This window comes from Eutrema salsugineum, unplaced genomic scaffold, assembly GCF_000478725.1.
Source record: "Eutrema salsugineum unplaced genomic scaffold, Eutsalg1_0 scaffold_7, whole genome shotgun sequence".
Taxonomy (NCBI): Eukaryota; Viridiplantae; Streptophyta; class Magnoliopsida; order Brassicales; family Brassicaceae; genus Eutrema; species Eutrema salsugineum.
Window position 1 is genome coordinate 5604772 of NW_006256486.1, and position 27274 is coordinate 5632045.

Consider the following 27274-nt stretch of genomic DNA (forward strand, 5'->3'; position numbering starts at 1 on the left):
TGTTTGATGTTTGGTTTCGTATCATTGATGTGTGTTTAAATCTTCATATTTTCAGAGTAATTTTATGTCTAAGCAAAATGAACAAACTGATGTCCAGAGTGAGAGCGTGAACGATGGTAAGCAGGGAACTCTAGAGCCAAGCGTCGTTATGGTTGACCCAGCAAAATACGACATCAACTTCGATCAGGTCCAGAGAGAGAAGTCCGAGAAAGGCAGGAAGGCGGCGCAACTGGTTGCCTGTGCGAAGAGTGAACGACTGGGAAAGTTGGCTCCTACACAACAAAGCCCTTTCAAACCCAACAGCACAGCGAAGGAAATCATCCCAAACAAAATGTCCGAGGGTGCGGATATGATCCGTTTGATATGACAGACGTGAAGCAAAAGATCGGTGTGCTCACTGATTGTCTGAAAAAAGATCCGTAAGTATTTGTTTTGGAGTTATTATAGCAGACTTCTTTCTATTGTATATGTAGTTATGATATTAGACAAGTTAATGTTGGTGTTTTCAGGAACTATCCGAAGCGAATAAAATGGTCATCCACGGACTGGTACTATATTCTAAGAGTCCCTAAAAAATGGCTAGCAGACACTGTAAGTTACGCGAGTATATATATGATATGACCACAACATATTTCTCTCCTCTTGAATAATTGTTTTCATTGAATATGCAGCACATGGAAGCTGTGATTAACCTACTCAGGCTGCGATTTACAAAACATCTTGAGTGGTTTAGGTCGGACAGAATAACCTTCCTTGACTCTTACTTTGCTACGATGTGGAGGCACAAGTACCAGGAGTTCGTGGACTCTCACGGCAACCCTGATGGTTCAGGCAAGCTCCTTCCCGATGGCTCGTTCGAGTACTACACTGGCGCAGCGCCAACTTACTGTGTTAGTAACAAGACGTGGGGGTATGATGTGGATGACCTGTACTCGATGTTACACATCACTGGTGATCACTGGGTGGCAATGTGGATTTTTATTCCAATGAAGCATATTGTCATTTGGGACAGCCATGCGAATACTCATGCATCGGATCTTCAGATTGAGGCTGCTGTGACTCCGATTACCGTCTTGGTTCCTTACATACTCCGTGAATGTGCCCCTTCTGAAGACCGGATCAATCTGACTTATGATCCATTCACGTGGGAGCGAATCAAGGGCCATTTGATCCCACAAAACAGACAAAGCGGTGACTGTGGTGTTTACTGCCTGAAATACCTCGAATGCCATGCTCTAGGGATGCCATTTCCTAAGACCTTGTGTGATGCAAACATTAAAAACATCCGAGACAAGATGGCAGCTGAGATATTTGACGAGACAGGAGTAACCGGCGAAGAAAAGTATGATCATCTATGGTTGGACGTATACGAAGGTAAGTGATATGTCCAACTATGTATATTCTGTACTGTAAGAGAAATGACTCGTTGGGTGTGGTATGGTTGGAAGTTTTTGGTTAACCTGCCAGAATTGTTGTTCTCTTATTTAACTGTTATTTCCTAACTAATTTCGGTTTGTTTAGTAATATTGTAAACAATGGTGTGGTTGTATCTTTTGTTAGCCTAAACACTTGTAATAGACTAGTGTGGTTTTTGTGATAATTCACGTACTCTAAGGTTAGCCTAATCATATCTTCTTATATCGCATAGTTTATAACAATAATTAAGAATGATCGTACATAGACATGAAACAGACATATTTCAATATGATTTACCTTACCTGGTCTACAGACTTCTTGGGCAGACTACGTTAGTAGACTTTCATGTGTAGTCTGCAGTGTAGCCCTCTGTTATCCTAACTTCCACCTCTGCAAAAAACAGAGGAAACTAACTTCAACCATTGTAACCCTTAAACGTATGAGGTAACATAACACTTACACAATCCGGTCTGGTATGTCCTGGTTGGTGACATTTCGAACAACTGCACTGCTTGTGGATCTTACGGGGTTTCTTTTGCTTATGCCTTGGAATTTCCAGTCAAGTTTGCCATCTTGACTTCTTCTGCCTGCCTTTTTTATGTCGGACTTCCGAAGGTAGACATTGTGATGTTTCATCGGTTTTCATTGCAATGCTTGGAGGATATATAATGCGAGTACGCTGCATACAAGTAATCTTTGGAGTATGTCGGGCATACAAGAGTGGCCAGATGCATATGCATTGCATCTGAAACGGCTATAACATGATAGCAAGGTATTTTCTCAATATCATACACGCCACACCCACACTTTCGAAGTTCCAAATCAACGAGACAGTTATGTGATCCTCCTTTCACATTGAATCGCCAACCATCTATGCCTTCAATCGTCAAATTATCAGCATAATGTGAACGAATTGCCAGCAAATATTCAACTCCCTGAGTATGGATGGTTTGAAGATTTAAAGCATCTTCTCGCCTTTTACAAAACCACTTTGTTAGCTTCTCCCGTAAGTACTCCAACAGGAATACTATGGGAAATCCCCGTGCCCGTTTGAGAGCGGAGTTGATAGACTCTGCGATGTTGCTCGTCTTTATATTGTATCTATCACCCGGAAAGTGAACTCTTGACCACAACTGAATGCCTGCCTCCTCCAGGTACATTGCAAGCTCAGGTTTTATATGCCTTATCTCGTCCATATACGGTTAAAATCATGAACCGTATATGCATACGCAACACGTTTGACCAAGTACATAAGATGTTTGCCATTAAACTTACTGACAATAATGTGTTGCAGATGATAATAGCATATCCTGCGTGTTACCCATGGTAAAACAGTCTCACATGCCTTCTTAATGGAATGATGCCGGTCTGAAACTATCACCAACAGATACTCGTCTGTAAAACACTCCCGCAATTTTGTAAAAAACCATTCTCATGCGTAATCATTCTCAGAGTCCACTATTCCAAAAACTAGTGGAAATATCTGGAAGTTACCATCTTGTGGTGTCGCCACTAGCAGAGTCCCTTCATACTTTCCAGTCAGATGATACCCATCGACAACAATGACCCGTCTGAGATATTGAAAACCAGCTATGGAGGCTCTGAAGGCTAAGAATAGGTATTTGAACCTATTCTGACTGTCGCGTTCAAGGGCAGTTATAGTACCCGGATTTGCTTCAGCGATCAAATGCAAATAAGAAGGCAGTCGGCTATATCCATCCTTAGGGGTTTCCCTCACACATTCTTGTACATACATCAAAGCTCTATACGAAGTTGTGTAGTCTATTTTCAGTCCAAACATCACCTGCATTGAATCTTTGATGTGTTATGCAGTAATCCCATCAATTATTCCCACACGCTCTATAAATAACTTCCCAATGTATCTTGGAGTCGTATGCTTTCGGTGAGCCAACCGATCTGAAACAGAACAGGTATGAGTTTTGACATATTTTGTGACTCAAAACGTCTTTGCTTCGTTCTTTACAGCTACTCTAACTCTCCATAGGCATCCTTTAACAGCACATTTAGCAACAAACAGACGTTTCGATGACTTATCAGTTCTGAATGCAAAATTCAACATAACAGCCGTCAACCTTATCTCTAAAATCAGCTCGTCTTTTGTAGCAAAACTTCCGTTTACTTTATTTTTGTCAACCCAATTTCTTTCATATCCTCTTTGAGGAGCCTTAACCGGTTCTTCAATCCACTCACCCTCTGAATCAGAATTTGAATCCTCATCCTTCACTTTCCCATATTGGCTGTAGTCCTGATCTTCAGAGTCAGTACCGTCTTCCTCCTTTACTGGATCGTTTTTGATGTCCTCGTTTATCTCATCATCATCATACTCATCAACATTTTCATCTTCACCTTCCTCTGTAGTTTGATTCCCACCTTCAACAGAACATCCATCAGCAGCATCAAGACCACCAGTACGTCCATCATGGTCCTTGCGACTAGATACACAAAGACGTATAACATGCGTCTTACTCAACCCAATCAAGCTCTGTACTTGTCTATCATTTGTAATATGCATAAGAGGGATATCTGGAGCCATGTTTGCTAACATTGAATCTGGCAATGCATAAGTGATAGACACGCTGTCCGTTTTTCCATTCAGCATGTAATCATCTAGAGCCATAGCTACGAGTTCTCCATGTGTACAACCATCATTCAAGAAGAACAACCTCCCTCCTTTGTGATTATCCACCACAAAATGCCATGACTGAGCACCCATAACCCATTCTCCAAATAAAACAGGCAACTGAGCCGGCATCTGCAAAAAAGGTAAACCACATAAGTAAAGAAGTCTGCTATAATCGGCTAAAAGTCTAAACATTCAAGAAAATTCATCACTTTGTAATTATAACACATATCAACTTGAAACTCACGTATATGTAACAAAAAAAGCAAATCAACATGTCCAAACAAGAAATTTATTTTAACATATACCATTAATTCAAAAACAAATTTTTTGTTAAAATAATTAGGCAGACTTCAAGTGTAGTCTGCTGTGTTATTCTCCTTCGCCAAGTAGACTTCATTGGCAGACTGCATAGCTGGCTGATATGTGCTTATTACCTTTCAAATCTATAAAAATCATAACTATTAATGTATAACACATAAGCATACCAAATTAATACAGGTGAAGGAAATATACCTAGACAACAAGAATAAAAATTAAAAAAAATATTCATCACACAAAAGTTTTTTAAAAAATGCTTTTTAAAAATGAAAAAAATGCAGACTTCCAGCAAAACTCCACCAGGTATATTTCACGAAGAAGTCTTCCAAAAAGACAGGGTTACTTTTGCAATTGATAGCAGACTTCTATATAAAGTCTACATAAGAAAAAGGTTATTTCTGCAATTGACCAAACGTTTGACTTTTACAGCAGACTTCTTTTGAAGTCTGCTGTAAGAGGCAAGAAGTCTTCTGTTGTTGTGAAGTCAGCTGAAGAAGTCTACACTATAATCGAAGTCTGCTGCATGTTATTTCTGCAATTGACCAAATGTTTGACTTTCGTAGCAGACTTCAAAATGCAAACAGTCAAAATAAATTTAAAATAAATTTAATTCGTAGCAGACTTCTTTAAGTCTGCTGGAACAGTCAAAGGTGGTCAACATCTTGGTCAAATGCAAAAATAACCTTTCAGGTCAAACTTCTCTTTCTCAGACGTCTCAACGAAGTCTGCAGAAAAAGTCAAAGTATAATATTTTCCAGTCAAATGCAAAACTATCCTTGTTTTCCGCAAACTGAAATAGAAGTCTACACGTTGTTTTTTTTTGTATTCAAATGAAAATTCGCAGACTTACAAAGAAGTCTACTTTCAAAAAAATACCAAAATGTCAATTGCAAATCTAACCTTTTACGTTGACTAACAGACTGTAAAAGAAGTCTACTTTCGCGAAACATAGCCCAATGTTAAACAAAAGAATTAGATGTCTACCTCCTTCCAATTTGAACTCGATTAACTTTGACAGAAGTTCAGAATTTTTGAAATGCACCGAAAGCAAACCAGCCCAGAACTCGGTTATCCAAGAATCTTACAAAATAGATGATTTGCGAATTAAAACATATCAATGTCGACAAAGAAAGAGATTTTTTAGATGAAACTGGAGAGAAATTTGAAGATAGAATGAAGTTTTGAGCGGCCAAATAAGCATTTAGAGCTTCAAATGCGGATGGGCAAGCATTAAGAGCTTCAATTTTGGTTGGTAATGGTAGTTGGCGAAATTGAAGATGATGGCATTTTCGTGAATACTTGATATATCTTAGGATGATTATGTCTTTTTCAAATTTCCTTAAAAAATCGATAATTATAAACATAATGGCATTTACGTTATTATATGTGGCTTTAGGGAGATAGTGGGGAGAAATTGGCTAATATTGAAGAGGGAGAAAAAAGAGGTTAGATTTGTATTTGACTTCAATTTATGGGTTATATGTGAAAAAACTCTTTAAAGTTAAAACATGATAACAAAATTTTTGATTTGAAAAAAATTATAACCAAAATGAATTATATTTAAACAAAAAAAATAAATACAAATTATATTAGAAGTTTAAAAAAAACAAAAAATTCTCATACAGACGTAAAAGTTAGAATCTAGTTATTACCTTTTTTTTTGATAAAAGGTTAAATTTTATACCATTTTCGATTTTTTACAGAATACAGAGATATAACAAAGAAAGAGGAGCAATCAAAACTACAGAAAATAACGAAAACTACAGAATCTAGTTATTACCTTAAAGTTGATATAATGTTCTTGCACATGAGCAAGGAGCCTCTTCATTTTTTTAGAGGTTTTTAATTTTACAAAGAACTGGTAAATGGTAATCAAAAGGGACAGAATCAAAGTAAAGAATGAGAAAGTTAAAAACAACCCCGTAAAGTTGCATCAATTAAGTTTGATCATGCTAAGTAAAAAAAATAATAATATATAAAAAAAACCCAACAAACTGTTATATATAAAGACATTTTGACATCTCAAATGTGATTCGGGAAAGCATAGAGCTCACACGTACGTCGCATATGAAGTCCAATATTGAGCAAAGTCTCATTATCGTCGTCTGCCACTCCTTTAAATTCGAATCTTCTACAATTGTTGCTGATCGGACGGTGCATAAATAATCTCACCAGCATCAGTGAAACCTTTTAGACTAAAATTTGTTGTCAAACTATTATCATAGATATTAGAGAAAATTGGCCAAAAGTGTAATTTTAAGTTTTTAATTTGCCAAAAAGGCATGTTTTGAAAAAGTGGATGTGTTTGGATAGTTTTTATGTGTTAATATCTATATTATCCTCCTAAGTTCAGTTTATTTACATTTCTATGTCATTATGATAAATTAAGTATTAATAAAATAAATGAAGAGAGAGAAAACAAAAGGAAGAAGAGAAGAAGAAAGAGATAGCGTGAGAGAAAAAAAACAGAGCTTAATTAAAAAATATTATTCTCTCTTTTTTCTTTTTTATTTCTTCTTTTTCTTTTAAATCATTTACTCTTATATATTATTTTAAATAAGAAAATATATAATAGTATATATTTAAAAAATTCATAGATTTTTTTTCTACACCTTTTGAAATTAGAAAAACTTGAATGGTAGATAGGATAGGATAGTGTTAGACAAAAAAAAATCTTGACATAAAACTCCTAAAAAGTAGATTTAAGCCTTAATTGTTTGCAGTTTTTTTAACAGATTTTAGTTTTCGTTTTTCAAAAAATCATTTTATTAACCAGTCAAGTTTTTGAAAAAAATAGATTTCTTAAATTATAAGAAAACTAGTTTTTCAGATTTTTTATTTTTTTCTAAACAAAAACCAAAAATCACCCTATACGGATTTTTCAAAGAAGTTTCGTAAGTTTTTGTTATTTACTTTATTTTTTTTTAAATACTGCTAGTTTTTTCAATAAGTAATTACGAGAAAAAACTATATTTTTAAAATAAAAAACGTATAAGCAAAACAAAATCTCATTTCTAAAATAACCTCTATGTACATTTTTATATATAACTTTCACTCTAGAAAAGATCTATAATTTTATAGTTTTGATTATTTATTATATTTTTCAGTTATTTTTCTTAGAAAAATATATGGTTTTGAAACTTCAATTTATTTATTTAATTTTGTAAATTTTAAACACGTAAAATTAAATTAAAATTAAAAAGCATAGAAACGTTTAAAAAACAATTATTGATAAGAAAATCAGAAAACAAAAATCTACAGAAAAATCAAAAACCAAAATTTTAAAAACCAAAATTCAAAAATCAAAAATCAAAAGTTAAAAACCAGAAACCAAAAACTAAAACCCATGCAAACATTCATGGCCATAGTTTTTGTTTAAAAATTGAAATTTATTTTTAAAACTAGTTTTCCTAAAAAATAGGAATCAATTTTGTCAAAATCATGATTGGATAAAAAAATGATTTTTTGAAAAACAAAAATCAAAATCTATTCTATAAACTGCAAACATTTAAGACACTATACCTCAGTTATATACATTAGACATGGTATTCAATTGAAGGTATCCAGTTGTAGACTGAATTGTGAATACTTAATAGTTGTACACTGAATTGTGAATATTTAATAGTTGTACACCAAATAAATGGTGAATACCGTTAAGTGAATATCTTCAAGTGTACACCAAATGGTGAATATTTTTATGTGTACATCAAATGAATGAATATCAAATCGTGAATACTGGTGAATACCTTTATGTGTACACTGGTGTACACCTTTATGTGTACACTGGTGTACACCAAATTGTGAATACTTTTACATGTACACCAATTAGTGAATACCTTTACGTGTACACCAAATGAATGAACACCAAATCATGAATATCTAGGGATGAATACTTTCACATGAATACCGTTAAATGAATACTTAATAGTTGTACATCAAATGGTGAATATTTTCAAATTTTTATGTATACTGCAAAAAAATCAAATATTGTCTGTTTTAAAAAATTCAAATTTCTGTATGTATTAAAAAAGATTTTTATATTTTTAATATATATATATAAATTATTAAATATTTTATTATTATGAATAATTTACAATAATTGATTCAAAGGAAAAAATAAAAAAGAAAAAAGAGAAAATAATAATATTTAAATTTCTCACACTCTCTCTCACGCTCTCTTCCACTCTCTCCCCACTCTCTTTCACTCTCTTTCACTTTCCCTCACGTTCTCCCATACTCTTTTCCTCCTAATAAGGGCTTTTCTGCCTTTCAAAAATGTTATTGTTCAAAAAATACCAAAAACACACGTGAAACCAAATACACACCATTTTGGCCAATTAAAAGCTTAAAACTACCCTATTTGCCAAGAAGCTCTAGATATTAATAGGTGAAAAAAAGTCTTTACTTGACCACTTGTGTTTTTCTGCATCCTTCAAAATCCAGAGTGTGTTTTTCCACCATGTTTTATCAACACAAGCGAACCTTCCCCCATAATTTATAAGCATATCCCTATGAATATCGGATGGTAAATCTATCTTACCAAAATTTTCAAATCTGACATCAAAGCTCATTATAACCCAAGCAATCGTCCTATAAATATGGGTTATATAATATATAACCCCGTCAATGCATCGCCCTGAATTACGAAAACTAGAACGATGCTTATGGTTAGTTTTGACAGTTCTCCATGATTTTTGAGCTGATCCCAATGTTAAAACTTGGCACACGTCGCTACTTCTTCTTGAAGGAACGCACATTAGTTTGTATTTACTTTCGATTGGATCATATCCCAAAAATATTTCTCTAGTTTTCCAGGTTAGTCTTGGTTTGGGAAAAGTTGAGACCTGTCTCTTTCTAGGGTTCCAAACTATCGGCTTTCCTGATCCTGGAAAGCAGATCAAGCCGTGGACAGATTCCGTAGGGGGTAAGTAACTATATTCTTCTGGGAATTCCAAAGGATAACGATCAAATATTGGCTGAGAAGAAGAGTAAGACTTGTTTGAATTCTGATGAAGTGTATGCTGGGGAATCGAGGAAACAAACAAGTTGCCATCTTTTATGAAGCAGAGTAGAAGACTTGGATGTGGAGGCAACTGAGTTTCGAACAAGTTGATGAAATATGGATCGGTGGTGATTGATGACCAAAGCTTCGACTCGCAAAGAAACCTCCCTACAGATTTCTCAGGCAGACGTAAGAGTATCTCTGAGGTTATATCGAGAGGAAGAGACAAAGTTGATTTTGATTGTCTTCTTCTTCCTTTGTAGTCTTTTCTCTTCTTCTCTTCTTGTTGCTCCATCTTTGGTCAAAAGTGAAAACCCTAATTTGCTCAAGCTGCGTTACTATCGACCTTTTCTTATTATGATTTATCACATGTATATATACAGTACGTCATATACTCATATATATGCTCTAAGTTTTGTATTTTTATACTTAACTCGATTTTATCCGTGCATCCGCACAGGAAATATTTATAATTTATCAAATTTTGTAGTATAATTTCTATTTTTTTGTTTAAATATCATATTTTAATAAGTTATATATTTTTTCTGTTTATATATAATTTAGTTCTATTAATATATTTTTTTAATATATATAGAAAAATATTATTCTATCTCGTTCGTTCATATTAATTCGAAAGTACAACGATTAGAAAATGGTCATTGTAACATGCATGTCCATTTATATTAATCCAAAAAAGACCGTGATTATTAAACCATAATTATAACTTGTCTATTCATATTATTTATATATTTTTTATATTTTTTAAGTTTAAATACGAAAATTTTAGATTTATTTAATAAAAATATACAATAATATCTTCTTTATCGTTGTCATTAAAAATATTATTAAATTTGAATATTTAAATTAAAATTAAACTAATATCCAATTTGTTATTTTTGTAAATATATAATAATGTTTTATTTTATAATTTTTGATAAATAATATAACTTATATTTAAAGAAATCTATAACAAATTCAAATTTAAATTTAAAATTTCGAATTTATTTTTAAATAAATATTTAAAATATATTATTTTATTAACATTACATTAAATTGGCTTCTTTGGTAACATAAATAAGAGTTATCCAAAAACAGAATAGTAAAAAACTAAATAAAACCTGTTTGGATACAGAAATATATTTCTGTTTTAATAGAATAGATACTAATTGTAATGTTAATAATAAGAAGACTAGGTATCTGCCCGCGTCGCGCAGGCACAATCATTATATAAACCTTATTATAATTTGATTATTGAAATTCTCTTAACATAAACATCACATTTTTATTTTCAATTTTTGCCCAGGCTTTATATATTTAAGAAATCGTATAATATTTTTATATTTGAGTTTATGAATAATAGTTAAATTGTATAATATTTTTTTATCAAACTTTCGGTATATATCATTTTTTAAGTTGAACAACACTTACTTACAACAATAAAATGAAATTATACCATTAATATTAATCAAATATAAAAAAATGTACTTTATATAATAAACAAAATAAAATCTAATAAATATTCCTTCAGAAAAAAAATTTCTATGTCTAAGCCTCTAAAAAGGCTAGTATCATAATTATTATCACAATAAAATAAATATTAATAATCATAACAATTATATGTCATTTTATCACCTAGTAATGATTCTGATGAGGTTCTTTTCGCCATCTCACCGAACAATTCATAAAAGTTTTTCGCCATCTCACCGAACAATTCACAACTCAAATCAACACCACTAAATTAAAACATACCACACATATTCAGATGGATAGAATAATTAAAACGACATTATACAGTTTAAAACATTCAGCAGACAGTACCGTTTATCTCTAAGACAGAACGTGACGGTTGAATATGAACCCCATATCTCGGAATCACATATATCATTACATAGACTGCCATATGAAGGAAAAGAATGTTCCCCAGTAAGTAAACCACAGGACGTCCCAGATCGACTTACATTTAAGACACGACCTATCAAATCTTCATAAACAACAAAAATTAAACAATGTTAACATCAGTAAGATAATAATAATGAAATTCAATAACTAAATCGAAAATAAACACACCAACTAAATAGTCATCATCATGGGCACGATCCAATATCCTTTGAAAATCAACGAAGTCAAAATAGGCATTTTCACATCTACTGGCCTGAATCTTTACACCCTGTGAATAAAACAGTCAATTAGACACCGACAAAAATTTAGAATATTTTTGTGTAATAGTACAATAAATACCTGTTCATCCAACAATATGAGCTCCATGGAAGAACGTTTCGAAATTAGCATATGCACCCACGTTTGTAAAACCTTAACAAAGATAGTACAACCATCTTTGGAAGGACTCAAACGTGAAACACACCCACCAAAACACATTGAACCAAGAGAAACTGTATAAGTACACACCGAATCCTGGTGTCCAGATATACTAATATTCTTTTCGATGAGTATATCACTCAGTTCGACGTTTCGCTGATCTTCACTATCATCGTCAATATCAGTCTCATCATCCAACATAACATCTTCATCATCATTTTCATTATCATCAGTTGAATCGGCATCATCACCATCTTCATCTTCGTCATCACCGCTATCATCTTCTGAGTTATCACTTGAACCATCAGATTCTTCACAAGATTCATCGTCGTCAATAAAATCATCCTCAGAATCATATTCATCTGTTTGGTCCATATTATCAGTATCTTCACCCGTCTCTGAATCAGACCCCATATAATCCTCAAAACCATAATCATCATCAGTACCACGACCCGATAAAACCTTGGTATCATCAGAGTCACTATCTTCTGCATAGATAAATATATATAAAAACGGTGTAATTAGTATTCTTAAAAAAAAAACAATGTTCAAAACAAAAAAACAAAGAATTGAAACCATTAGATTCTTTATTCATAACCCAAGCATTCCTCGCAAAATCCCATAGAAAAGTCTTCTGAGCATGATCACTCGTATTAACACGATCAGAACCTAAATGCACAAAACAAACATTAGAACAAACATAAATACTTAATATACATCATTAACAAAAATATATTACATTCAGAGCAGAAATACCTCCTTTGATAAAAAGCTCGTGATCAAGAATAGATATATGATACGAATCAATATCTACATATAGATTGAAAACGTTCATAGATTAATATATAATAAGGGTATGCATCTGAAAGACTAAGATATAGCATTACAAAAGGTAAAAACTGTAAGATTAATAGACAGGACTACCTTCGATAACAGGATTATATGTCCGTAAGGTCCATTCATCGATAGCAGAATCGATAAGTAGCTTGCATGGATAACCTACAAATACAAACAACTACTAATAAGTATTATAAATTGAATGAATAACCTAAAGAGGTTCAACAACCTTTTTTTTTGGTGATATACACGAAAACGTATGGAGTCACGTAACGATAATCAGTCATGTCTTTGTTATCCATATTCTGACGATGCGATTTCAACACAGACTTTAACCCGCGAGCATAAGCCTGGTTATCAAAACCTATAGTCGTATAAATTTTTAGAATTCATCTAAAAAAGTTGAGAGCATACATACTATTATTAAATTTGATAATAGTTATATATATATACCAGAATCAGTAGACGGAACTTCCCAAGTGATGATGACTTTAGATGGATGATCAAAGCTGTACTTAGACGAACACATTGTTAGCTTTGCATGCAAATAGACAAACATGCTGAATCTTTTCTAAAGAGATCCAAAAAGTTAATCCTATTATAAAAACCCTAGCAAAATAATCACGGAACCCTAATAGAAAAACTAATGCGTAAATTATGAGAAGTTTGGTTGAAAACGCTCATATTTATACGTCTAAACAACCTAGGGTTTATTTTCTTGTGAAAAATACTAAAATGTAATTATTGATCTATATGCGATTTTATCTTCCCATGAATTACGTAGTTATCTATAATAAAAATGTAAAGATTCCATTCTAGATAATAAAAAAAAAATTATGGAATATTCCCTTTTATAAAATATTTAATAAATACAAAATATTTCCAAAAATCGAATTATAACTAAATTCTAACAATTAAAACCAAAAAAAAAATGAATCACAGGATTCGAACCCGTGAGCCTTTGACAAATGGACAAAGCACTTAACCAACACAGCTACCATCTCATTCAGCACAAACGACGTATTGGAAGGTATGTATAATTTTTTTGGGTTTGAAATTTGGGCCAAGTTATTCGAGAGAAGAGATTATGGCCCATACCCTTTTTATATGAATTAAAGAAGTTTTCCATTTTTAAAGCAACTAATGTCGATTTTAATGATTTAAAATTAACTAATCCAACCAATCAAATTATAACAATTATCAACCAATCAAATCATCAGAATTTCATTAATCAAAACGACACAAAAAATTGTGCAAGTTTTCTATTTTTAAAGCAACTAATATCGATTTTAATGATTTAAAATTAACTAATTCAACCAATCAAATTATAACAATTATCAACCAATCAAATCATCAGAATTTTATTAATCAAAACGACACAAAAAATTGTGCGTTAAACCACAGACGAATTCACTTCGCAAATACTAATATAGATATTTTCATTTTTAAATTAAAACGAAAAAAATGGTGGAGATTTTCATGGGATAAAAAAAAACTAATTAACTTAGGGAAATAGCCAAGAAAAAACATGTTTTTGTTTGGATATTCTATTTATTACTAATTAGTTGTTTAGCTCGCACTTGTGCGAACGTATTTATTATATTAGTTAAATTATTAAATTTATAACCGAACATATATTTTGAAACCAAACATAAATATAACAACAATTTGAAACATACGATCAACCAATAAAAAAACTAAAAACGAAGATCCATATTTGTTTCAAAACTATATTAAATAAAGTAAAACCAAAAACTATATTAAAAATAAGGATCTTTACATCCAACGGTCATAGTTTTTTTTTGCTTAACATTTGGATGTAATCAAAATTTTAAGTTATTTTTTCACTATTACTCTATAAACAGCAATATATAACGAATCATTTTATACTTACATATTTTTGAAAACTTTTTTATTAATCAAAATAAACGCAAAGATGAGATATACGAAGAGATGAACTTACAGTGATATAATATTAATAATATTAATCAATTACATGTACCTGAAGATTCTATTCATCTTCTATGTAAGTTTTGAAAGCTTTAATTGTCTCTTTTTCTTTCTTTCTCTCTCTCCCTTGCTCACACTCATTCTATATCCCTATCTCCTTCCCTTCCTAATCTGAAATTATATATATCATATAATTGAGTTAATAGCAATAATAATATATTAATAGTATTAAGAGTTTCAAAACACTCAATTCTCACTTATTATCTTTATCGATTGGGAATGCAATGTTAAACGTCATTATAAAACTCTAAAATGTTTTATGTTCGATAGCATCAACAAAATTATTCCTGTTTTTAATCTTTTTTCACAAATACTCATTCTTTACCCTCCACATAACCATGTAACATTTCTCACACATTTGTTTTTGTCCAACAGTCTCTGACACCTAGAATATTCATTTTCTTCTTCTTCTGCTTCCTCTTCGTTTTCTTTTTCTTTGTCTTCATCTACTTTTTATTCTTTATAATTCGATTGACCTTCTTCTTTTTCATCATCATTGAATTCTTTCTTACCATATTCATATTTTCTTAATTCTTCTTTTTTTTTTACCAATTTTTTCCTCTTCTTCTTGGTCTTGTCCTTCATATTATTTGTGTTTTATATACTTGCAAGTTGCAGCAGTTTAATTCTATTATCATATCATCATAAACTTCAAGTTTTATCAGAAGCACATAAGTTTCATCCTCATAGCAAAGATATTAAAGAAAAATAAAGTAATACAAATCATCGAATGAGAACATACCGAAACAGTCCTTATGTGTATATCCACATGTTACTTCAGTTGGTGAAATTTGCTCATCATTTTTCTTCAATGCTACTTTAAACTATGCCAGCTCAAGTTAAGCAAGGTCAAACTACATGTTCCTCCCCATTCATATTTGATCCATCTCTTTTTATTCAAAAAGAGATCAAACACGTCATAGCGTGTCAAACCAAAAATATAGTATAGACCCAAGATATAGATATGAATTACAAGCTCGCTTGCTGGAAAAATTAGGATCACACGGGTTCCATAGCACAGGAGTACATCTTTCACACCGGTTCCATATAGAGGAATTACTTTAGCCTGAATTTGCCTATATGATTTAGAAGTGGACATAATAATTTTTTTTGAATATGGCTCTGCAAAAAGCAATAGGTTTATTTCGAAATTAAAAGTTTCCTCTCATCCCATAGATCAGGCTTATTCAGCACCATAGATAACAATTTCAGTTTCACCATAAGTTCTTCCACTGCCAAAACCATGAACAAACACATGTAAAACTTCAATACTCCAACAATGTCTTTACTTCAAACATATATATTCTCGACTCCATGAACGTAATAACAAGGGGAACTGGGGAAGCTTGTAAGTTTCAATTCTTTTTTTACCTGCAATCGTCTCTTAATGACTTACATAGACTGTGCAACTGCTGCAGCGTGGCTCTTCCAATCACTCTCATTCTCATCTAAGAACAGCCATTGATTAGCTATGACTTCGTTCCACAGCAAGTGTAGCCGTGGAAACGAAACTGCTCCCAAAGTAAGCGAGATTACCAAATTTCTGATTCAGATGAGAGATTTTTCCAGATTTGGATCCTAATGATGTGGTTCTAGTGAAAACTGAGGAGAGCCCCGAAGCTGAACTGAATCGCTGGAATCTGCATTTGACGTATAGTTATAAGAAGAGAGTATACTTCTGATTTTGATTAGCAGATGGAAAAACAACAAATTTAGATACAAAAACTGTTCGAATACAGGAGAAGCGTCTAAGAAAATAAAATCAAACACGAAACAAAAACAAAGCAATCTGAAACCAAAAATAAAAAGACAGGTAAAAATAGCAATAAAAACGTAACAAAAAACCATAAAACACAAGTGTAACAATCAAACAAAAATATAACAAACAAACATAACCACAAAACCAAGTACAAACTCCACCTCTCGGCATCTCGACAATAGAAATAACCAGTCACTCAGACAACCTAACCCAATAACGACAACAACAAATAAGTTAACATCCAAATTTATTAAATAGAGACTTATATAGCATATCAACGTCGTAAACCAAACATTGAAAAAATGGTGAACCTTATAGCGAAGAAGATCAACAAATATCAGAAACTATAAGCAACAAAGAAGAGTTATTTTTCTTCAAAAAAAAAACAAAAAAAAAACAAAGAGGAGTTACAAATCTGAAAAAAAAAACCTACTAACTCGGAGAGGGTAAGGATGACATCAAAACCAGTAAATATTTTAGCAATTAGAAAGAACGAAGATATTATAGAAACTTAGAAAAGACGCAATGATAAGAGTACGCACTAACAACATAAACAAAGTAACTGAAATTCTCTTGATGACCTAAGTGCAGCGCAATCAAAGTTATATTTAGAACTCAATAGAAAGCTGTGGTTTGGTTTTTGTTTTAATATATAAAGAAACAAAGTAACTCGATGGGTTTAATATATAATTTTTACCTAATATGGTGAGGATTTTTTTTTTAAAAAAATAATATAAAACGAGTTATCAATTTAAAAAAACTCAGACTCTAGCCCAAAATAAATCTACAAATCTGCTAAATTAAATCGAACCGCAGAAATATTGGTATGTTAGTCGGTATATTAATTAATATAATTTTAATCATAATTTAACTTGAACTACGTCTCTTTTTGGCGAGGGATAGAAGAATAATTAACCATTTTGAAACTCAATGAGAAGTTTTGAAACTAAAAATTTACTTCGCTTACACTATATATATATATGATGTTAAAGATATACAAATGTCTATGTAAATAATAAGAAGACGACATGAGTCATTCGTTGAACAACGAGAATTTTACTGGAGCCATTGTGTTCACTTTTTGCCTACCAGCTAGATCTCTTAGTGAACTATATAATTCATCAAGGATCGGTTCTAGTGGGTAAGTCTACTTAACCATCATGAACAATTTTTTTTTTTATAATAAATGTTAAATTTATTCAAACTCGAAAAAACAACATTTTCTACATATATAAATGTGATCTGGTTAAATAAGAAACCAAAGTATGAGCTTAATTGTTTTCAGAAATCTTCAAATCTTTCAGTCCGGCAAAGATGCCTATCATCGCACCGTCTTGACGTAAACCAGCGCCGCAGACCTTCCTCATATCGACTATCTCCGAGCAATCATATAGCACTGAGTTGCTTTCGAACTCCCTTGTCAATGAATTTTATCAGCTTCGATGCAGGTGATGCATTGGACCCATATCTCCTATCATTCCTTTCTCTCCACAGCACATAGATTGTCATCTGGAAGAGGTACCTAACAAGAAAACTCTTGATTTGATTTTGTGATGTTTGTGAAACCAACCCAACAACAGAGAATCACTCTCAGGTGTATTCCTGCAGCAAAACTCCTCCCGCTACATTTTTCCACACTTGCTCTGAGTAAGAACATGTGAAAAACAATTGATTTTGAGTTTCAAGAGTATGATGGTTGCACAAGACACAAGCGACAGGGATATTAGGGCTCCATTTCTGCATTCGATCCCCCGTAGTGAGGCAATTTATAACCACAAGCCATGCCAAGAATCCATACTTTGGGCAGTGATGAGAAAACCAGATTCCTTTCGACCAAGGGACTTTCTGAGATGATAGTCTCAATTGATCGCGAGTGGTGCTGGTTCTAAAATTCGTCTTGTAGGTGTTATCTTTTGTATGCCAAAGGAACACATCCTCTGCAGCAGGACTGTAGCGCAATGATAAGTGGAGATTTTAACTCATTCTAACCTGTGTTTACTAATTGTTTTTGGAGTCTTTAGAGTATTTTTCAAGTGATTTCAGGTATCTAGGGAGCTTTAGGCGAGGATTGGAGCAGTTGAGGCTTTTGGTGCAAAAAGGAGCTAAACCTGAGCAATAGAGGCCAATTTACACGAAGTTAGATCATTCTTGGTCGGAAGCACCTGCTCCCGATTTCACCCTTTCGTGGAGCACCTGCTCCAACCACCTAGAGAAAAATAAAGAAAACGATCTTTACCTAATTATGGGACCAGAAAGAGAATAAAAAGTCCAGAGCCGCCTCAAAAACAGAACCACGTTTTTACAGACTTTCTTCTACGCTTTTTTTTTTAATTTTCTATACTTGAGAATTTTTGCTTGTAAGCTTTTGGGAGAGGAATTCCTGCTACACTTTGAGAAGAATTCTGAACCCTTTTATCACTTCTGTGATTTATTTGAATTCCTTTTCATTTGTTGCTGTGTTTTTCTCCATGTTTGAGTAGATCTCTTAGCTAGATAACAGGTTTTCAAAGGATTTCATGAGTTAGAGAATTAGATGCAAATAAGGCTAAAATCGATTGTCTTCACCTTTGTTAAACTTAACGCTTAGGTTGAACTGGTCACTCAATTTTCGATCTTAGGTTAATTTATTCATCAAAAGTGCAATAGGTTGCTAGAATAAACATTGGTGAGCGATTTGTCCTTAGCCAACGACAGTTGATGTTAAGGCAAATCGTGAACAGATCAAACATGCTTGTTAATGCTTGTCTGCAATTTTCTAGGTTCAAACGACAGTTTATAATTTATGTTGTTAGACAAAGTTATTGATACCATGACAGTGGATCGGTATATGTTTATGTTTTAGTTTGAGACCTGCATTCAAATTGTGTCCTGAATAGCCATCTGATTCTCATCTCTGAAACTCCTGCAAATTTCCTTGGTCTAGTGCTTGTTTTAATTCGAATTTAACCCGTCTTTAGTTTGCTTTTACTTGTCGTTACAGTCACAAACAAATCATCTTTCGTCTTAGCTTTATTTTCAGTCCTCGTAGAGTCATAGAGTAACACTGGTCATCTGGATTTCGAATCATTTATATTACAATCTCAAAACTGTTCTATTGCAGTAGAAACTATGAGATACATTCAGTTGGAATCAATTTTTGACGCCATTGCGACGGGGACCAATTCGTTACCTCTGATTCTTGGTTTGAAATTCAGAATAAGACCTTCCTAACTTTTACTCTTTTTCTCTTGTCTGCGTGTGTATCAGGTGTACGTCAAACATATCCACAAGAAGCAACTACACCAAAGATCTTGTTTCTTTGTCAAACACCGAGCTAGCAAGAGTCGAGCGAGAAAACAGACGTCAAAGGCCTATTCAAGCCAACATGGGCAATCAGGGAAACAACAACATGGTAGATGAGATGCAGCAGCTTCGACAACAATTGGAGCAGTTGCAAAAAGCTCAGCAAGACAGGGATCAGCAACAGTCTGCCATTTGAGATAAGGACAACCCGCATGCTTTTTACCAAAGCAGAGGTGCGATTGCTCCTCTGGCGATTAATAGGCAAGACTTTAAGATCAAACCTCAGCTGATCTCATTGGTAAAGCAGCATCTTTTCCATGGGCTTCCTGCTGAAATTCCGATGGACCACATCAAGAATTTTGAGGAGATTTGCAGTACGACTGGATCAAATGGGATACCAAGCGATTTTCTGAAGTGCAAGATTTTTCCATTCTCACTTGGATAAAACTTCGCGCTGGTTGAAGTCATTGCCAGCTGGGTCATTGATTACTTGGATAGAGTGCAGATCAGCGTTTTTAGACCACTTCTACACTAAGTCCAAAACTGCAGCTATGAGGAACAAGATCTCGTCGTTCAGATAGCAACCTGGTGAAGCTTTCTGCGAAGCTTGGGAAATGTACAAGGAGTACTGAAGAGAGTGCCCTCACCATGGATTCTCTGATGAGTAGATTCTGGCAACCTTTTATGATAGTGTCAACTGGCATTACAGGAATGCTTTGAATGCAGCTAGCAATGGCGATTTCATGACTAAGTCCAAAGCAGGTGCTTATGAGTTGATTGAGAACTTAGCTGCAAGCTCCAGCAACAAATCCCAAGAGTATGACAGGTCTAGCAAAGCAGTTCATAGTGTGGAGTTGAACAAGATCGATGAGTTTACAGCAAAGGTGAATCTGCTGTTGAAAGAGAACCAGGAATCTGTGCATTTTGCTGATGAGATTGGTGATACACCTCTTGCTCAAAAGTTTGTAGAAGCAGGGGATGATGATCAGATGGAAGTGAACTTTGTGAATGGACAAGGGTATGTGCAGAATCGCAGCTTAAACAACTTCAGGAACCACCCGAATATGTCCTACAGGACCAACAATGTTGAGAACCCCCATGATCAGGTCTATCCGCAGCAAGGAGTGCAGAATCAGTCAGGATTTCAGAAGAACTTCTCCAGCAACTTCCAAGGGAAGCAGTTCATCACCAATCAGAATCGGTTTCAAGGTGAAAATCAGTAGAAGTTGCCTTTCACAAGTCTGCATCCTTCTTCGAGTTCCCCAAATAACTCGCAGAATGAGCTGAAAAACTTGATGTAACAACTGCTGGTTAATCAGCAAAAGTCTTCCATGGAGATTAATGCCAAAGTGGACACCATGTACAATGATTTGAATGGCAAGTATGAGGCAGTATGGACTCATGTGAAGAAGCTGGATGTTCAGGTAGCTCAGACTGCTGAATCTGTGAAGAGATCACCTGGAAATCTCCCTGGAAAAGGTGAAAACCCCATAAATGAGTTTGTGAATGCTATTGAGCTGAGAAGTGGGAAGACACTGCATGCTGCACCAACAATCGTTGTCTCAGAAAGGAGGAAGGAAAAGGTCATGGAGCAACTGCTCCAAGAAGGAGCACCAACTCATGGCGTAAAAAAGACGATAGAGCATACTTCCTCGACTAGAGCACCTGCTCCTTACGTAGAAGAGACGATGGAGCACCCTGGACCCTCAACAGATCACCTGCTCCGGCCAACTGCTCCAGCAAATCTTCCTGTACGAGTTTATACGCCTAAGGTACCTTACCCTGTTCCACCAAAAAAAGTCTCGCAAGGACTTAGAAGAGGCAAAGTAAGCTGCCTTTAGCTGATGGTGTTCAGATGATACAAGCCCTTAAGCGATATATGAAGGGGTTAGTTTCTGAAAAAGTTGTTGAGGAAGAGAGTGTCATGATGGTCTCGAAGGAGTGCAGTGCTGTGTTGCAGAACAAGATGCTGAAGAAGAGAAGTGATCCAGGAATATTTGTTCTCTCAGTTAGGATTGGTAATGTGCTGTTTGCAAGGTCTCTCTGCGATCTTGGTTCAAGTGTGAATCTGATGCCTTACTCTGTGGCTAAGCGATTGGATTACACCAGATTCAAACCGAAAAAAAATTCGCTGGTATATGCAGACAGATCAACCAAATTTCCGGTTGGTATACTTGAGGATTTGCATGTTCAGATAGGCGATACACTCATTCCAGCAGATTTTGTGGTTCTAGAGCTTGATGAGGAACCCAAGGAACCTCTGATTTTGGGTCGATCCTTCTTGTGCACAGCTGGTGCAATCATTGACGTTAAAGGAGGGGTGATAGATCTCTAGCTGGGAGATATGATGGTGTGATTTTAAATGAACAAACTCCTCAAGAAACCAATGCTGGATGGGCAGACATTTGTTATTGATGATTGTTCAGACATTGCTGAAGAGGTTGCTGAAGAGGTTTTAGCCATTGATCCTTTGGAAGTTGCCTCACAAAATCCAAAGAAAAACATGGGTATCTGAGTGAGGAAACTGATGATTTTGCAAGGATGCTGGATGCAAGCATGAGGATGCAGAGGCTGGTGGTGTACATGAGCTTGGGAGACAAGGAGAGCCTAATTGTAGAAAACGCTGATGGAGAACCTGCTCCCGATTCTGGAGCACTTGCTCGCGACGGATCAATTCATGGTCCTTGGAGCGAATTGAGAGCTATGAAGCTCGAGCTCAAACCCCTTCCAGCGGGGCTCAAGTACGCATTTCTAGGACCCAATTCGACATACCTTGTGATGGTGAACTCTGAATTGAACAATGTAGAGATTGCTTTGCTTCTTTGTGAACTTAGAAAGTACATAAAAACTTTAGGATATTCACTAGATGACATTCCAAGGATTTCTCCAGATCTTTGCATGTATAGAATACATCTAGAAGATGAATCGATGACTTCTGTAGAACATCAGAGGAGGTTAAACCCGAATCTACAAGATGTTGTTAAGAAGGAGATAATGAAACTTCTAGAAGCTGGTGTGATTTATGCAGTTTCAGACAGTAATTGGGTTAGTCAGGTTCATGTAGTTCATAAGAAAAGTGGCATTACTGTGATAAAAATGATAGGAATGAATTGATACCAACTATAACTGTTACTGGGCATCGAATGTGCATAGATTACCGGAAATTGAATGCTGCAACTCGCAAAGATCATTTCCCTTTGCCATTTATTAATTAGGTGCTTGAAAGATTGGTTAACCATCCTTACTACTGCTTTTTAGATGGTTATTCAGGTTTCTTTCAGATCCCAATCCACCTAGACGACCAGGAGAAGACGACATTCATATGTCCTTATGGCACTTTTGCATACCGCAGGATGCCATTTGGCTTGTGCAATGCCCCGGCGACTTTCCAATGCTGCATGATGTCGATTTTTATTGATCTGATTGAGGACATAATAGAAGTTTTCATGGACGATTTTTCTGTCTATGGAAACTTCTTTTCTGTCTGTTTGTCTAATTTGTGCAGGGTCTTGCAGCGGTGTGAGGAGAAGCATCTGGTGCTTAACTGGGAGATATGCCATTTCATCATGAGAGATGAGATCGTGATGGGACACAATCTCAGAGAAAGAGATCGAAGTAGACAGGACAAAGATCGAGGTGATGATGAGTCTGCAACCACCAACATCAGTCAAAGGGGTTCCCAGTTTTCTGGATCATGCTGGTTTTTACAGACGCTTCATCAAAGACTTCTCGAAGATTGCTAGACCTCTGACGCAGCTGCTGTGCAAAGATGTGAAATTCGAGTTCGATGATGCATGTTTGGAGGCATTTCATACGATCAAATGAGCTTTGGTTAGCGCTCCTATTGTCCAGCCACCAGATTGGAAACTACCTTTTGAGGTCATGACCGATGCTAGTGAATATGCAGTGGGAGCAGTGTTAGGTCAGAGAAAAGAAAATAAGCTCCATGTTATCTATTATGCCAGCCAAACACTCGACGAAGCTCAGTGCAGATATGCCACAACTGAGAAAGAGCTTTTAGCAGTAGTTTATGCCTTTGAAAAATTCAGGTCTTACCTTGTTGGATCGAAGGTTGTGGTCCACACTGATCATGCTGTGCTGAAGTATCTCTTGACGAAGAAGGATACCAAGCCAAGGTTCCTTAGATGGATCCTTTTGTTGCAGGAATTTTATTTGGAGATCAAAGACAAAAAGGGGATCAAGAATGGTGTTGCAGATCACCTTTCAAGGCTGAAGATTGATGATGAAATTCCACTAGATGACAGCCTCTTGGATGAACAAGTCTACGCCATTGATGTTTCTGGGTTCGACGAGCACCTGCTCTGACGAATTTTTGCAACTCAGTTGAAGTAACTCGGCATTCTGGTTTCCCTTGGTTTGGAGAAATTGCAAATTACCTTGCTGCACAGCAGGAACCTGCAGATTTCGTGGGAAACAACTAAAGGGCGTGAGGCACTAATTTTGGGATGAGCCTTACTTATACAGGCATTGCTCGGATGGAATCTTCAGGAGATGTGTAGCTGATGAGGAGATACCTGGGATCTTATTTCATTACCATGGTTCACCTTATGCTGGTCACTTTTCCACTTTAAAAACTGTGTCAAAGTTTCTCCAGGCTGGGTATTGGTGGCCTACTATGTTCCGAGATGAGCAGAGATTCATATCCAGGTGTGACACATGCCAGAGGCAAGGGAACATAAGCAGGAGAAATGAGATGCCGCAGAACTTCATTCTGGAAGTGGAGATTTTTTATGTCTGGGGTATCGACTTGGGGACATTTCCATCATCTTATGGCAATGAGTATATTCTGGTGGCAGTTGATTATGTGTCAAAATTGGTCGAAGCTCTGGCTAGCCTTACAAATGACGCAAATGTGGTTTTGAAGATGTTCAAATCTGTCATATTCCCAAGGTTTGGTGTGCCTCGATTTGTGATTAGCGATAGAGGTTCTCACTTCATCAACAAAGTTTTTGAGAACTTGTTGAAGAAGAATGGTGTAAAGCACAAGGTGGCGACCCCATACCATCCTCAGACAAGTGGACAGGTTGAGATATCCAACAAGGAGATCAAAAACATTCTGCAGAAAACTGTAAGCACCACAAGGAAGGATTGGTCAGTGAAGCTTGATGATACTCTTTGGACGTATAGGACAGCTTACAAGACACTTTTGGGAATTACACCATTTCACTTGGTGTATGGAAAAGCATGTCATCTCCTAGTAGAACTCGAGTACAAAGCTGCTTGGGCAGTGAAGTTGCTGAATTGTGATGCTAGAAGTGCTCATGAGAGGAGAGTGATGCAGCTGCACGAGTTGGAGGAGATTAGGCACTTGGCCTATGAGAACTCAAAAATTTACAAGGAGAGAACCAAAGCTTTCTATGACAAGAGGATCCTCAACAGGAATTTTGCACCAAACGATCAGGTACTGCTGTTTAATTCTTGATTGAAGCTTTTTCCTGGAAAGCTGAGATCAAGGTGATCTGGACCTTTCATCATAGAGGTTCGACCATATGGAGGTGTAGTGTTGCTGGATACTAAAGGAGACGATTTCGTTGTCAATGGACAGAGGTTGAAGCCATACTTTGCTGGTCCAAATGTCGCAGAGGATGAATCACTCACCTTAAGCGATCCTCCTCAAGCCTAAATGGTTTTCCAAGTCAAGCTAGTGACTTAAAACAAGCACTTGGTGGGATGCAACCCACTGGTAAGAGTCTCTAACTTTGTGTATTTCATTTCTTAGCTACTAACTTTGTTTTAGGTTCTTTGTTTTTCAAAAAGATAAAAAAAAAGAAAACAGGTAGGAAGTTTTTTATCGTGGAAAAGAAGATGTGAGGAAGAAGACGGAAGAGCACCCAACCGAAGCACCTGCTCCGTCTGCTGGGTTGGCTGCTCGAGGCGTGAATTTGACAAAGGAGCACTCCCCCCCCCCCTCTGTCGGAGCACCTGCTCCACGGGGTGCTCCAGACGAAAAAATGAGGAAGGAGCAATCCAAGAAAAACCGGAGCACCTGCTCCGGCACCTTATCTAGATGAAGAAAAGATGAGAGAGCACCCTACTCTATTCCGGAGCACCTGCTCCGCCAGGGTGCTCTACATGTGCGAATCAGGTAAGTTTTCTGGGCACTTCTCTAGCTTATTTTCACACCAGGGACGGTGTGAAGTAAGTCCGGGAGAGGGTCGTGTCTCTTGTACTTCTTTCTTTTGCTTTCTTTCTTTCAGTACTTTCTTTGAGTCAGTTTTTAATTTGTTTCTATGAGTCATTTTGTTTCTTTGAGTCAGTTTTTGTTAGATGAGTCAAGTCAAAACTTGCGGGAACTAGGACTAAATCTGTGATGAGTTTAGACCATTTGTGAATTTTTACCATGTTCTTTTTAGTGACCATTGTTGCATAATCAGTCTAGATCCGACTAATGGAAAATCCAAGGGCTGACCAGCAGACTAGAGGCGTCCATGTTTCTGACAAAATCCATTGATCTGAGCTCATTTCTGAGCTCTTCCTTTTACCTCATCGATGTGACTGGTGTTCATAGAGCTTGACTCCTTGTTCATACTTGACAAATGGAAGTCTGTGTGAGATCTGGATATGGTACTTCTCTCTCTTATGCTTAGTAAAAAATTAGAAGGGAAAAGGCAGAAAATATTGAAATGATTTTCTTTTAAGAAGTAAAGGGTTAGAAAAATTTCCACGCAGGATCCCATTATTTTGCTTCTAAAAAGGAATGATCACACAAAAGGATAGAAGCGAGGGGTAGGAAAATTTCCTATGACCCCATTATTCGCCTACACCTTTGACATGTAATGAGGGAACAAACCGGGGATTCGGTGGCTATCACCATCAGTACTCGCGTCTTTGAACCTTGTTATATATGCCTAAAAAAAGAATGAGAAAAGAATAAGTCTGGAGGAGAGAAAAAGTACCGAGATTGTATGGCTGATTTGTCAAAGTATAGTACGGGAAAGAGTCTAAAAGGCCCTTGGCATCGGTTTCATCAGTGAGACCCAGCGATGATGGGATATGGATAATATCATGAAATTATGGATCTAATCCGGGAAGCTGCAATGTCTGCGGAGAAGTACATGGAGGTTCGATTTGGATTGATGTAACAACAGGTCGTCCGCATATTATGGTCAAATTTACGGTTTTCTGAGTTTTTGCGAGTTCCCACCATAGTCCAATCATTTTTTCTGAAAATAGATTCTAGTTTGTTTGAGGACAAACAAAGATCTAAGTCCAGGGGAGTTGATAAGTGGAGATTTTGACTCATTCTAAAAAGTCTAGAGCCGCCTCAAAAACAGAACCACGTTTTTACAGACTTTCTTCTACGCTTTCTTTTTACAATTTTCTAGACTTGAGAGTTTTTGCTTGTAAGCTTTTGGGAGAAGAATTCCTGATACACTTTAAGAAGAATTCTGAACCCCCTTATCACTTCTGCGATTTAATTCATGAATTCCTTTTCATCTGTTGCTCTGTTTCTTTTCTCCATGTCTGAGTAGATCTCTTAGCTAGATTAAGGTTTTTCAAAGGATTTCATTAGTTAGAGAATTAGATGCAAATAGGGCTAAAATCGATTGTCTTCACCTCTGTTAAACTTAACGCTTAGGTTGAACTGGCCACTCAATTTTCGATCTTAGGTTAATCTATTCATCAAAAGTGTAATAGGTTGCTAGAATAAACATTGTTGAGCGATTTG

The 27274-nt window shown here is 35.5% G+C and overlaps 4 protein-coding genes and 1 non-coding gene across 5 annotated transcripts; 2 read left to right on the plus strand and 3 right to left on the minus strand.

Moving 5' to 3' along the window:
* Positions 1–2048: 2048 nt before the first annotated feature.
* Positions 2049–2612, minus strand: LOC112082979. Its single transcript, XM_024150699.1, has one exon. The coding sequence runs from the start codon at positions 2610–2612 to the stop codon at positions 2049–2051; it is 564 nt and encodes a 187-aa protein (XP_024006467.1).
* A 6139-nt stretch (positions 2613–8751) lies between these two features.
* LOC18011133 (putative F-box protein At1g47765) lies at positions 8752–9675 on the minus strand. Its single transcript, XM_024150700.1, is given in 3 exon segments — positions 8752–9282; positions 9315–9356; positions 9358–9675. Coding segments are annotated over 3 exon segments (891 nt in total).
* Positions 9676–20132: 10457 nt separating this feature from the next.
* LOC112083220 lies at positions 20133–20239 on the minus strand. Its single transcript, XR_002897513.1, has one exon. It is a non-coding gene; the product is annotated as a small nucleolar RNA R71 (small nucleolar RNA).
* A 676-nt stretch (positions 20240–20915) lies between these two features.
* LOC112082980 lies at positions 20916–22099 on the plus strand. The gene is made up of 3 exons (XM_024150701.1): positions 20916–21356; positions 21440–21904; positions 21965–22099. The coding sequence occupies exons 1-3, from the start codon at positions 20916–20918 to the stop codon at positions 22097–22099; spliced, it is 1041 nt and encodes a 346-aa protein (XP_024006469.1).
* A 26-nt stretch (positions 22100–22125) lies between these two features.
* Positions 22126–25228, plus strand: LOC112082981. Its single transcript, XM_024150702.1, has 7 exons — positions 22126–22629; positions 22866–22987; positions 23090–23230; positions 23295–23388; positions 23437–23888; positions 24070–25006; positions 25085–25228. The coding sequence occupies exons 1-7, from the start codon at positions 22126–22128 to the stop codon at positions 25226–25228; spliced, it is 2394 nt and encodes a 797-aa protein (XP_024006470.1).
* Positions 25229–27274: the final 2046 nt, after the last annotated feature.

Excerpts from the sequence above, each read along its gene's own strand:
- LOC112082979 (XM_024150699.1), bottom strand. The coding sequence starts at position 2,612 with ATGGACGAGATAAGGCATATAAAACCTGAGCTTGCAATGTACCTGGAG.
- LOC112082980 (XM_024150701.1), top strand. The coding sequence starts at position 20,916 with ATGGAGATTAATGCCAAAGTGGACACCATGTACAATGATTTGAATGGC. Across the intron at positions 21,357-21,439 it reads TACGAGTTTATACGCCTAAG|ATGATACAAGCCCTTAAGCG; the intron begins GTACCTTACCCT and ends GATGGTGTTCAG. Across the intron at positions 21,905-21,964 it reads TCATTGACGTTAAAGGAGGG|AAACCAATGCTGGATGGGCA; the intron begins GTGATAGATCTC and ends AAACTCCTCAAG.
- LOC112082981 (XM_024150702.1), top strand. The coding sequence starts at position 22,126 with ATGCTGGATGCAAGCATGAGGATGCAGAGGCTGGTGGTGTACATGAGC. Across the intron at positions 22,630-22,865 it reads CAGTTTCAGACAGTAATTGG|ATCCCAATCCACCTAGACGA; the intron begins GTTAGTCAGGTT and ends GGTTTCTTTCAG. Across the intron at positions 23,389-23,436 it reads TCGATGATGCATGTTTGGAG|CCACCAGATTGGAAACTACC; the intron begins GCATTTCATACG and ends CCTATTGTCCAG.